The sequence below is a fragment of the Anthonomus grandis genome, chromosome 6 (assembly GCF_022605725.1).
Source record: "Anthonomus grandis grandis chromosome 6, icAntGran1.3, whole genome shotgun sequence".
Lineage (NCBI taxonomy): Eukaryota > Metazoa > Arthropoda > Insecta > Coleoptera > Curculionidae > Anthonomus > Anthonomus grandis.
In genome coordinates, this window is record NC_065551.1 from 7,140,894 (window position 1) to 7,153,517 (window position 12,624).

Sequence of the window (12,624 nt, forward strand, 5' to 3'; positions counted from 1 at the left end):
ATTATTATTATTATTATTATTATATATTAGTCATTTTAAATTTAGCTTATGATTAATGTGAAAAATAAGTAGATAAGATAAGATTGGCAGTTTATCAAACAAAAGTTAGGCAAGCGGGAAAATCAATCAATATTAAATTTAGAATATAGATGATATAGCTTATGCATAGGTTCTATTTAATAAATAACAAATATTTATTAATTTGTTTAAAGTAGAATAAAACCCATTAAACGGTTACTATCTCGCAGTTCATAATGCCTTGGCATCCGGGTAAGTAAAATTGCATTTAAATTATTACATTTTGTTTCAACATTTTTAATATATATATATATTTTTTTTTCCAATTCTAAGCTAAACGAGTTTAGTAAGAGTAAACTAAAAGAAATGATCATATTGTTCTAAAGAATGTTGAAAGAATGCAACGAATATAACGTATTTTATTTTAATTACATATGCCCTCTGATAAATAACTTATGATTCACAGTTGCTCCACGAGCAACTGTGAATAGATATGGATAATGTTAGCCAGCATTTTTTAACAAAATAGCATGACATCGATTTGTTTTTATTATAGTACTTTTAATATTTAATATTTAGATTTAATATCTAGATACCTATAAAATACGTGAAATCAATTGAATTAATTATTTATTTTCTCGAAGAAATTGACAACTGCTAAATGTTTGTTTTCTTATCTGCTCACTCTAAAATTTCAAATATTCTTATACTCTTATTAAATATTTCTCTATAAGTTTTGGTGATTACTAGTTGTCATGATGGTCTAGTTCAGTAATCAAGAAATGATAGATATGCATTTCGTTCACGGAATGACTCTGGATAATGCTCGACGAGCAGGGTGGTTGTGTGATTGATTTCCACAATGCCTGCTGCTTAATGTATAAACTTTCATCAATATTTACGCTCGACTATGTGAAACAGATATTTTTAAGATATCGGCACATGTAGGAAGTATTAAAACCATCCAAAGCAAAGAAGTTAAGCTAAACTCTATTGAGTTGTACTCTACAACAAGGACACGAAAAATTGCGGACCAGATTTTCCTACAAGACTTGATTTTTGCAACTGGTTACATGAAAAATTAGTATTAAATCAACAAATTTTAAATCAAATATTATTCACGGATGAAGTATGTTTTTCACGAACAGCAATTATACATTTGCATAATAAAAGAAGAAAATTCCGATGCTGTAATTGAAAATAATCCAGAATATATATAAGAACGGCAGCTTTTCGATAAATATTTGGATTGAAATTATTAGACCTTTTGATTGGTACTTGGAATTATGACCTTTTGATTGGTACTCATTTCCTTCCCCCAAACTTAGCTGCGAAGAGTACTGATGATGTTTGGGCTTAAGCTACCTGGATTATTGGCGGAAATTCCTTTTAGAGAACGACGTTACATGTAGTACAGGTATGACGGTAAGACACACACATCAGTGTCTTTGCGTGAGAAGTCCTAGATGGTAGGTAATTATCGAAATCATTGGATTTGAAGAGGAGGACCGCAGCCATGGCGGCCTAGATCGCTCGACATTAATTCTTTTGATTTCTTTTTATGGGGACATTTGAAATCGTTGGGTGCGGAAGACTGTCTGAATTGTTGAGTGATATCTGACTATAGGAAATACGCCGAGTATTTTCAGGAGAGTTCCTCAGTCAATGTTTAAAATACTAGATGCCGAAGTTGATTAAAGTTGAAGCCGACCACTTTAAGCATTTATTGTTGACCTATGTTCATATGAACATTTCGTCTTTAAATTGCCAAGGTTTCAATGGTTAAAGTTTGCCTACATATTTTATTAACGATCTTCATCCTGTTGTTAAAGTAGTTCATGTTACTGATAAGCATTACTTTATCAATTGGCATAGGCATCAATAGGCATTGTGCATATGTCTCCTGAAGAATCCCTAGATTCGACATAAGCCTAGCATCGAGAATTGTGGCTATTCAGTAAATCCACATTTAATACTCATTTGATTGTCACATTAGATTTTATCTGAGCACTTAGTTATGGGCCCAAAAAACCTTTGATTTAGTTTTTGTACTAACCGAATCCTATAAAGATAGAAATTCTTCTTTTTCTTTTTTGATACTTGGGCATATGTAGCAAGATTCACGCTTGATGCAACGTTTAATTATTATTCTAATAGCTTTTTTCCAAAAGCATATTTCAGATTTTTGAGCCTCGCAACTCAATTTTTAAAGAAGTTCTGGAAAACGAAATTGTAGCCAATTAAATTAAATGCCATGGATACTGCGACCAATTATTTTGAGTAACAAATTTGAAACCATTATTACAAAACATAAAAGAGAAAACTAAAATACGAGACAAATAAATGAAACTTTACCACCCTCTAGAAACTAAAAGTACACCCTTTCGAGCATAATTGCATTTTTTTTATTTTGACGAGTACTATAATCGCCTAAAATACCTGCATGACATTATCACCCTATATAAAGATATTAATGTCAATAATATTAACAACATGATTCATCATTTTACTCTTTTTAATACTTCATATAATTAGATATAGTTTAAATTAAGGTAAACACATGATTACCGTCATGAAGTATAAAATAATCTTATCTAATAAATATAGTAATGCGATAAATATAATTTAAATTTAAATTTTAAGTAAATAACAATTTTATTTGTTTATAAGTCTAATATTAATTACATACTTCCTGAAGGTGCATGCAGTATGCAGAATTTCTTGGAAGATTCTAAAACGGGGTACATTATTTATTGTTAATAAATACGATACGATATGCTGACGACACTATCATCCTATGTGATAAGCTAGAAGACCTGCATTATGTACCAAACTGTGTTAATACTAAAGAAAAAAAAAAGCGGCTCAACATAAATTTTTGGTCTTCAGTGGACAACTTTATCCTGATGCTGCTTGATATAAAAAATATAGATAGAGTAACGCAGTTTCAATACCTCTGATGGTATATCACCAAACATCTAAGACCAGATAAATAAATAAGGTGTAGAATATTGATACAACGAACAACATTCCAAAAAAATTAAACCACTATTCTGCTATGATAATCTGAACCTTTTGAAATTACGGCAGCAGAGAATACTAAAATCTTCCATATGGTCAATGTTGCTGTATGGGGCAAAGAACTGGACAATTAAGTCCACTATAGGTTAATCGGTTAGAAGCGATTGAGATATGGCGTCACACCGGCGAATACCGTGGACAGGTATGCACACCAACGAAATAGTACTAAACAGGGCCGATACACGTATGTTATATTTCAGTTAAGTACAGGTAAATCCCAAATCTTGAACCTATCTTCAAAGAATTGATCATGATGGAAAAAGTGGAATAACGTAGAGAAGTGGGAAGAAAGTGACTGACTGAGGAACATGGAGCGCTATAAGCAGCGTAGAGGAACTATTGTAATAATTGTAAACGAAAATACATAGTTTTCAAAAAACAGTGTGTCAAACCTCTTAACCGATTTTATTAAAATTGGATAGTATTGTTTGTTGTTATTAGAGGCATTTAGAATAAATTAAGCTAAAATTATAAAGTGCAGTGGAGTCCCGGAAGGCAAGGAATATTTTTGACAAATAAAATGTGCACCTCTGACTTTTTTACCAATTTGTTTAAATTTAAGCAATAAAAAATGCAACTTTCTTGTTATTAAAATTTGTTTCGTATCCAGCTTCGTTTTCGAGAAAAAAATAAATACCAATTTAATAGTCCTTACTCGGCAAAAACTTCTAATCAGTATTTAAATAGGTATATAGGCATTTAAAAAAAAAACATCACAGGAGGTTTACATAGCAACATGCAACCAAAGTCGTATCAAATAATATTATTTACTTAGTGTGTTTTAGTGCATCTACCAAATAAGATTGATTATAGAGGAAATTGTACTGAATTGAACACTGAGGAAAGAGTTCTTTATGCTGATGAAGTGAATCCCTGCGATCAATACGAGAAGTTATACAAGAAAATATTCCTAAAAGCAGTGTTTTAAAAATTTTATACGAATAACTTTTTTATCCATATCATCTGCGAAGATTTGAAGCATTGTAAGATCAAGACGTATAACTTAGAGTAAAATTTTCTTAATGGATGCAGACATAATATAATTAGGACCGTTTCTTTTTTAATAACGTGTGGTTTCCAAACGAAGCAGGGTTTACGCGTAAATGTATTATTAATTTCCTTATGTATTAGCCGACGAAAATAAGATGCTCTTGGATTTTTGAAAACCGATTTTAAAATAGGTTTTCTATTAACGTTTGGGCAGATATTTTGGGAGATAGATTAATAATTAATAGGACTATATGTTATGCCTCAGCGTTTAAACGGGCCGTCATTATTAAATTTTTTGAGACATATTTTGCAATAAGTTCCAATCAGATCAAGAGCAGAAATATTTTTCACGCACGATGGTTTATCACCTCATTTTAGTGTAATATTATTTAAATACAACTTATATAAACTGACGGATCGGGCGGAACGGACCCACTTGGTGGCCCCATCGTTTGCCTAATTTAAACCCTCTGGATTATTTCCTTTAGAGTTATTTAATATAACTAGTTTATTCGGTTCTTGTTGACAAGTTGTACCATTTAGAACCGCAAGTCATAGATTTTTGCCGCAAAACACATAACAAACGAGAAATTTTCTATTGAGTTAGAAGGTTAATGAAACGTCGTTTGAAGAAATGTATTGAGATGAATGGAAGACCATTTGGGAATTGATTGTAGCTTAACAAAATAATAGTGATATTATGCAGCCAAATAAATAAACGCACTTTAAAAAATTTATTGTAACCTTCTGTCATTTTTATTAATTTATTCTCGACCTCAATTGCATCGATCTTACCTATCTAATGATGCAACTTTATCAGGTTTTTGGACATTAAAGTTGAGTCTCAAAAAAAATTCTTATACTATAAAGGGGATATGCCCTTCAGATCTTAACATCATGTTAGTTGCGTAGAATATATTGGCAATTAAGAACATGCAATAAATTTTTCTTTCTTGGAAACGAAGCAAGATACGAAAAAGTACAAGTTACTAAATTAAAAAAATTAGTATGTAAAAAATACAAAAATATTCAATAGAGTATATATGCATTTTTTGGATAACGTTAAAAGTAAAGAAGCTTGGAAAACAGCTACAGGTAAAAGATAATCGAACAGTTGCTAAAACATAGGTAAAATACTATGGGAAAATGTTGACAAGAGATTGATTCAAGATATTAATAATACAAAATATAATATTACCTATTGCGCAACAACTGAAATAAATAACACTAAAAGAAATTAAAAAAACATACCGGTATAAAAACGGTAAAAAAAGGTTCCAGGACCTAGAAAAGTGCCCATAGGACTGATTAAAAATGGCCCTGACAAACTATTTCAGCTATTGGCTTATGCCTTTAATTTATTCTTGAGAGGCGAAAAACTACCCCCAGAATGGAAAACTGCATATATCAGCAATCTATACAAGAACAAAGGCGATAGAAATAATTATACGAGGTTGTACGGAAAGCCGAATTGAAGATTGTTAGGAAGGAGCTGAAGATCAGAGTGGGTTTCATACTGGTCGTTCTTGTATAGACAATGCGTTGATTCTAAAACAAATAATAGGAAAGTACTTGGAACACAATATGAAGACACATTTGGTATTTGCCGACCTTCAAATAATGTATTATAGTGTCCCCAGCCAAGTTGTGGTAAGTGCTAGAAGATAAAAGAATTCCACCGATATACATTATTGCCATGAGGAAGTTATATGAAGATGTGACTAGTTTAGTAAAGGTTGGAGAAAGAGTGGCAGGGAGATAAAGGTGATCAAAGGACTCCACCAAGGCTGCTGCATTGCACCTATGCTCTTTAAGATTTATTTGGAGAGGATTTTAGAAAAATAAATGTGGATTTACATACGTATATTTCAACTGGAGATCATAAACTGTTGCACAGCTTGCATTTTGCTGATGACCAAGTAATATTTACAAAAGATCGGGATGATATCCACTACATGTTACGAAGTAACTAAGTAAGTATTAAAATAAACGAAGAATACATCAAGTGGGGTTATCAATTAAGCCATTTAAAAAAAGTATGAAATCAAATCAAATCAAATATATTACATAAAGTATTCAACATAACATTTCTTGTTTAACCCTAAGCACCTAGGTAACCTAATACCTGTATGTGCTTTTATATTTAAAGATATATTTTCATTGGAATATTTAGCTAAGATACAGCAAAAAAAATATGAATAAATTTTCTATTATATACATTCACAAGTGATAAAAAAAAACCTATATCTACAAAAAAACAACTATTCAATTTTAAATCTAGAAAACACCCATAAAAAATAATAATAAGTAAATGAATAGTAATTTGAATTAATAATAATTTTGTATTTTAAATAAATAGATATTGTTTACAGAATGAAAATATTTACCATAAAACAATTTTCCTAAATCAATTTAATATGCATGATTGGAACATTTTTATATTTATAAAGATTTATTCTTTGGCCATAATTCATTAATTTTTTTTTGTTTTTTATTAATTTAATTTTCCTTTGCAACAAATTGTAAAATTTGGGTCCCAAGCTGTCTATAAACTTTAAATTTATGCTTCTCATGTTTAAAGGAAAGGACAATAAGAGCATTATTTCTGGTGAATTGTGAATGAGTAATTCTTTTAGATATTTCAGAGGTATGAAAAAATTAACACACATACTAAATATACAGACGTACTATATTGCTTATACATATTTTCATTCAAAAGTTCAGTGTGATGATTTAACTTTCTTTATAAATGAAAATTTTAAATTAAAATTAATTTTATTTAAAACATAATTTTGTACTACATTTAAAGGCAGCAATGTACTTTTGTAGGTACCGCCCCATGCTATGATGCAGTATATTATTAAAGATTCTACTAAGGACTTATAAAAGAGAATACAAAGTTTAGTGCTTCAAATTTCTCTTAGTATGTAAAATGTTTGAACCAAATGTCTAATTTTTCCAGCAAGATGATTAATGTCTTCTGCCCATTTGAGGTGTTGATTAATTATGACTCCTAAATATTTAGTTTTCTTTTTTTCAAAGTTTCCAAAGTATTCTTTCGTTATTATTATTCATGTATTATATATATTATTCATTGATTATTATTCATTTTCATCTCTTCATTATTAATATCATCCAATAAAATTTTATTAAATGGTGGGAGATGAAGGAAAGTACTTAGAACTAAGAGATACACAAATCGAATATACTGACAACCATAAATATCTCAAGATAAGCATTTTAAATGATGGTTTGAACATAGGAAATAGCAGAGAATTGGACAAGAAAATCCAGCTTTACGTCAACTAAATAGCGTTGCAGAAATTTCTTTTGGCTACTTTCACTTAATACTATTTTTTCCTGAATTATTCATTGCTAAGATATGGTACTTCGCCACCCTTAATGAAACACTCTATACAGATTTATTATATATATGCCTTGACGTATGTGGTGGTTTTTTATATAAAAACTCTGGAATCTTAGAAGAATGGTGAAGAAAAAAGTATATTTCGAGTATAAAATTTACTACTCGTCTTCTAACAACATTTTTACGTTTGATACTATCACCCTACACTCACGATCTTTTGTTTTAATTACTCAAGAAGGGGTAAGGTCAGGAATCGGGAAAATTTTATGTAGGTAGTTTATATAACTTTTTTCATGCCACGTTGTTTCTAAAATTTTAAACATAATCATTAAAATGATGGAATAAATTCGAATATGTTTTTTACTGTTTCAAAAAGGCTCTTAGCATAGCAATGAATACGGGACTATGTCACAGTTTCACAGTTCTAAGCAAAATTATGTAAAAATAATAATAAAATAATATATATATATGTATTTATTTTTACACAAAATAATAAACTAAATATAGACAACTCAATAATCATAAGTGATGCCGGTCAAATATAATTTTTTCAAGTATAAAATTTTTAATTTTTGTAATGTAATCTAATTTTAAGCAAGTGATAACAATAAGTTTTACGATAAAATAAACAAAATAATCTCAACTAGGTCATCACCATCACGGTCCTCCGCCACCACCTCCACCTCACTGCGGACCCCCGCCACCACCATTTCACGGACATCATCCGCCACCTCCACCACCATTTGGTGGACCACCTCCGCCACCACCTCATCATTACCATTGGCACCCACCTCCACCACCACCAGGCCCACCATGCGGACATAGCAGTGTTTTTTATGGTTGCCATCATTGTCATGGTTGGAGATGGTAGAAGAAGATGGAAAGATTAGTTTAAATATGATATTTTTTTATTAAAAACATAATATTTCTATTTATTCATATGTATGTATATAAGCACAATTATGATTTTAATATAGACTTTAGTTAGCTCAAAAACTGTTTTAATCAAAAAATTAATTTTAACAAAGGGACATGTTAAGCAAGCCAAACCAAATGAATGATATTTTTGTTTTTTATTTTGTGAAATATATTACAGAACGTAAGTAATATTCTTTAAAATTAAAATCACTTCCTGCAACCAAAACTTAGCAAAGTAAGAATGACACCCAAAAATATAAAAAATAAGGGCTTAAAGAACTCAGCTCCTGGAATCGGAGGTAACTTTTTAGTTATCACATTGATCATATTAAGCTTCTTCTCTGAATAAGGTGGATACCTTATTGTTTGAATATACTCTCCAAATTTGTTTAGTGTTCTAATCAATGTTGCTAAAATATTACCATTTAAATAAAACTCAAAATTTTTCTTCAATAATTGTACAACCTACCTTTTTCATGTGAAAATGTTCTAAAACTGTATTCTCCATGATATCTTCCGATTCCGCTATTACCAACCCCTCCAAAAGGTAACGCATCACAGGAGTAATGCACCATGACATCATTAATGCAAATTCCACCACTGGAAGTTCCTTTTATAAATTTATCTTGTTCAACTTTACTTTTGCTGCAACAAAAAACTATTTCAAAAAAAAGAAGAAAAAAAAACGCGAAAATTAAAAAAAATAAAACCAAGATATGTTCATAGTTATAATTATATCATAGATCATCAAAAATGTATATACAAAAACTAAACGTTCTTGTTACAGTTTAACTTTATTAGTAAAAATTATTTTAATATATCAGTAAATTCTAAAAGTATCCTGATTGAGCTGATTTCTTAATGGAGTGTATGTACTACATTATAGAGCTTTTAACTAAAGATTATGCTCGCAGTTCCTAAGTGGAGAATTGTAAGATTAGAAAATTGTGGGCTTTTTTGGAATTGCTGATACATGCTTGCAAATTAAACAGATTCAAATGTGGTTAAAGAAGGAAGAGTCATTATTTTATAATTTTTTAAAGAATTCTTGACAGAAATCCTACTACTTAGTCCCACTGAATAATGAACAGCTTTTTTTTTAAATGCGCTTAATTAAGCTGCAAAACATATAGCCCAGAATGGAAGGGCGTATTGCGGACGCAACTCAAAAAGGACGTAATAGACTGATCTACCACGTTGCCACGTTCAGCGCTCTAGAAACCAATTTAAGTGCAACACATACTAGAATTCTATGCATCTGTCATTCTATGCATCTGTTGCACTTAAATTGATTAATTTTTGGAGTAAGGCATTGACGTGAAAGTCTTATTTTCAGGACTTGTTTATAATAAGTTCCAAAAACCTAACAGGTTCAACGACGCCTATAGTGGCGTTACTAAGTATGACGACAATGGTTTCAACTTATTTTCATATGACAAGACTTTAGTTTTATAAACGTTAAGACACAGAAGATTTAAATCACACCACGATTTAATGGTAACTAGGTCATTTGCATACAGTCCTCTGTAGTGCCTTAATATCCGGGTAAAAGGTCCAAGCAAAACGTTTATCGTCTGCAAAGATACAGATTTTACCTTATGCTGATATCTTGTTTTGCGAAAAGAAAAAAATTAGAAATCAATCTCAACAGCATTACAAGAAGTGCTGAACATCATTCTAAAATGGTGCGAAAGGGAGGAAATGTCTATTAATCCGCATAAAATGGTAATAGAACTCAAACCGTCAATTTTGAGAGGAGTTTAAATTTGCAACGGAGGCGAAATATCTTGAGATAACCTTAGATAGGACGCTTAATTGGAACTTATATCTTGACAAAACAATCAAGAAAGCAAAACTGTCCCTATAGAACTGTCGCAGAATATGCGGCAAAACATGGAGAAATGAACCCAAAACAGATGCAGTTGTTTTACACACAGGTCATCAGACCTACGATATCCTACGGCTCTGTGGTGTGGTAGAGCAAAGCAACACAACAAGTGGTCAAACCAAAACTTAGCAGCCTTCAAAGACAGGGCTGCTTGATCATTACTGGGGCGATCAGAACCACCCCGATAGCCGGCATAGAAGTACTACTTGAACTCCTCTACACATATACCTGCAGGGGAAGCCATAAGAACCATTTACAGGCTGCACCATGTCATAAATGGCATCTCGGCAAACAAAGTCTCGATGGAATCAACTGAACTGGTTGAGAAGGTGAACAATCACAGCACACTTGGTATGCCATCAGACCTAATGCCAAAAAAAAAATATTAGACACGAGTTCATACTCGGTCAACGTACCAGACGGAGTGGATATCAGAAACGGATGGAACTAGAGAAAGTGAACATCCGAGTATATTTAGACGGCTCCAAAACCAATTTTGGAGTAGGAGCTGGAATATACTATACATATAACCCAAGGACAGAAAGATCTATCTGCCTTGGGAAAGACTCATCAATTTTTCAGGCGGAAGTATATTGAAATCTGTGCAAGAATGCTTAACTAAATGCAACTTGAAAACAAAACCAACAAAATCTACAGTGGCAGTCAGGCGACTCTAAAAACGCTAGAATCCACGATCTGCATATTTAGAGCAATATGGAGCTGCAAAAACGAGCTCATACTGCTTGGGGAAGGAAACAAAATTACCCTAACATGGATTCCGGGACATGCTGGGCTTACAGGAAACGAGGCGGCTGATAAGCTAGCCAAAAAAGAACCAGCATTAGGAATTGTCTATAATACGACCAAACACAATCTTAAACCTGGTGCACAACAAAGCAAAGCGTTACTGGGAGGGATTACCAGGACACAACCATGCGAAAGCTTTTATACCGGACGTAACAAGAAAGGTAACAGATACCATAAGGGAACTCAACTGGAAGCACTTAAAAGCCCTAATCGGAATGTATACCGGCCACTGTCACCACATGAATAGGATTGGCTTAGTGGAAGTCGCCCAATGCAGACTATGAGAGGGCATGGAGGGCGACGAGATTGCAGAGCACATCCTATGCAGATGTCCGACACTAGAGAGCATCAGGCAGGCCTTCTTCGGCAATGCCTTACCTAAAATGGAAGACATTAAGAATGCTTCTCCCAGTCAAATCATCGAACTCTTAAACCTTGGATAACGTAGGGAGAATTGCAATTGGACCATAATTCGAAACTTGATCTCTATCACCTCCTTTATGCAATGGAATAATAATTGCCGTCTTCAGGCAGATTGGAATCATTTGGGAACATTTTCAGGGTACGCCCATCTGTTCCAGATAATATTCTGTTTCTAATGTCATTGATTGTACTGCGAAGCTTTGCTAATAACGATGGCCGTAAAAAAGAAACTGTATCTCTCATTAAGGAGGTATAAAAGTGGATGATGGGAAGTTATAATAATCATTCAGATTTTTGCAAAATTTAAAACCGCAAAACACCAGTCTAAAAAGGCCTCACAATTGCGATGTGTTAATCCATCAACCTATATGCCAATATCGCCAAAATATTATTCAAATGTCAGTTTTTTCCACCAAATTATAAATTCTTGTTTTTTTTGCGACCCTAAAAATCTTTTATGCTTCTTGCTAAGAGAGTTGGATGAGGGGGTCAAATAAAACTCAAATTTTAGATTTGAATACTGCCGACGTTTCGGCCGATATGAGCCCATCCTCAGGGAGCTACAATAAATGTAATTGGTGCTTATTTAAATTGTAAAATAATTCGTGTTTTTTTTCCTGAAGTTTAAATTGTTATAAAATAAAACTTAATATAGACAACAAGATACATTATTGTTATTTTTGGACTACATAAGGGAAGGAACAAAGATTATATATAAATATGTTATGGTAAACTTAAAAAGTAAAAATCTTTTGTCCATAAACATTATACTTTAAAGTCGTAAAAAGCGTAGTGAACCTCACAATGCTTATAATATGCAATAGTCTTTTTGCTTCAGTCTAAATGCCGTTTTATTTTTTGAAGTTAAAAGACTTTTTGCTTTGACCCTTCTTTTATGTTCTGTAATTCTTGTTTTAATGTATATCCCAGTTTTTCCAATATAACTCCCTCACAATTTGAACAGTGAATCTTATAAACTACCCCATTCACTAGTTCTTTACGGGTTTTTTGTGAAGTTTACACGTGTTTTATGGTATTTTCACATTTAAAAGCTATAGTAAAATTTTCATTATTAAGTCTATTAGCCACTCTTTCTGAAATTTTTCTGAAAACTTGTTTATGTTGTCAAAGC

At 32.0% G+C, this 12,624-nt stretch overlaps 2 protein-coding genes across 2 annotated transcripts in view; one reads left to right on the forward strand and one right to left on the reverse strand.

Moving 5' to 3' along the window:
• Nucleotides 1–102: 102 nt before the first annotated feature.
• On the forward strand, nt 103–8,452 carry LOC126737776 (uncharacterized proline-rich protein-like). Its single transcript, XM_050442827.1, has 2 exons — nt 103–270; nt 8,104–8,452. The coding sequence occupies exons 1-2, from the start codon at nt 255–257 to the stop codon at nt 8,325–8,327; spliced, it is 240 nt and encodes a 79-aa protein (XP_050298784.1). The 5' UTR covers nt 103–254; the 3' UTR covers nt 8,328–8,452.
• Nucleotides 8,453–8,514: 62 nt separating this feature from the next.
• Nucleotides 8,515–12,624, reverse strand: part of LOC126737756 (aldehyde dehydrogenase, dimeric NADP-preferring-like) — a 51,601-nt gene continuing 47,491 nt past the window's right edge. The window contains exons 9-10 of the mRNA XM_050442786.1: nt 8,844–9,019; nt 8,515–8,784 (exon numbers count right to left, since the gene is read on the reverse strand). Of these exons, the coding sequence (XP_050298743.1) occupies nt 8,582–8,784; nt 8,844–9,019 (379 nt within the window). The 3' untranslated portion in view covers nt 8,515–8,581. The remainder of the gene's footprint in view (nt 8,785–8,843; nt 9,020–12,624) is intronic.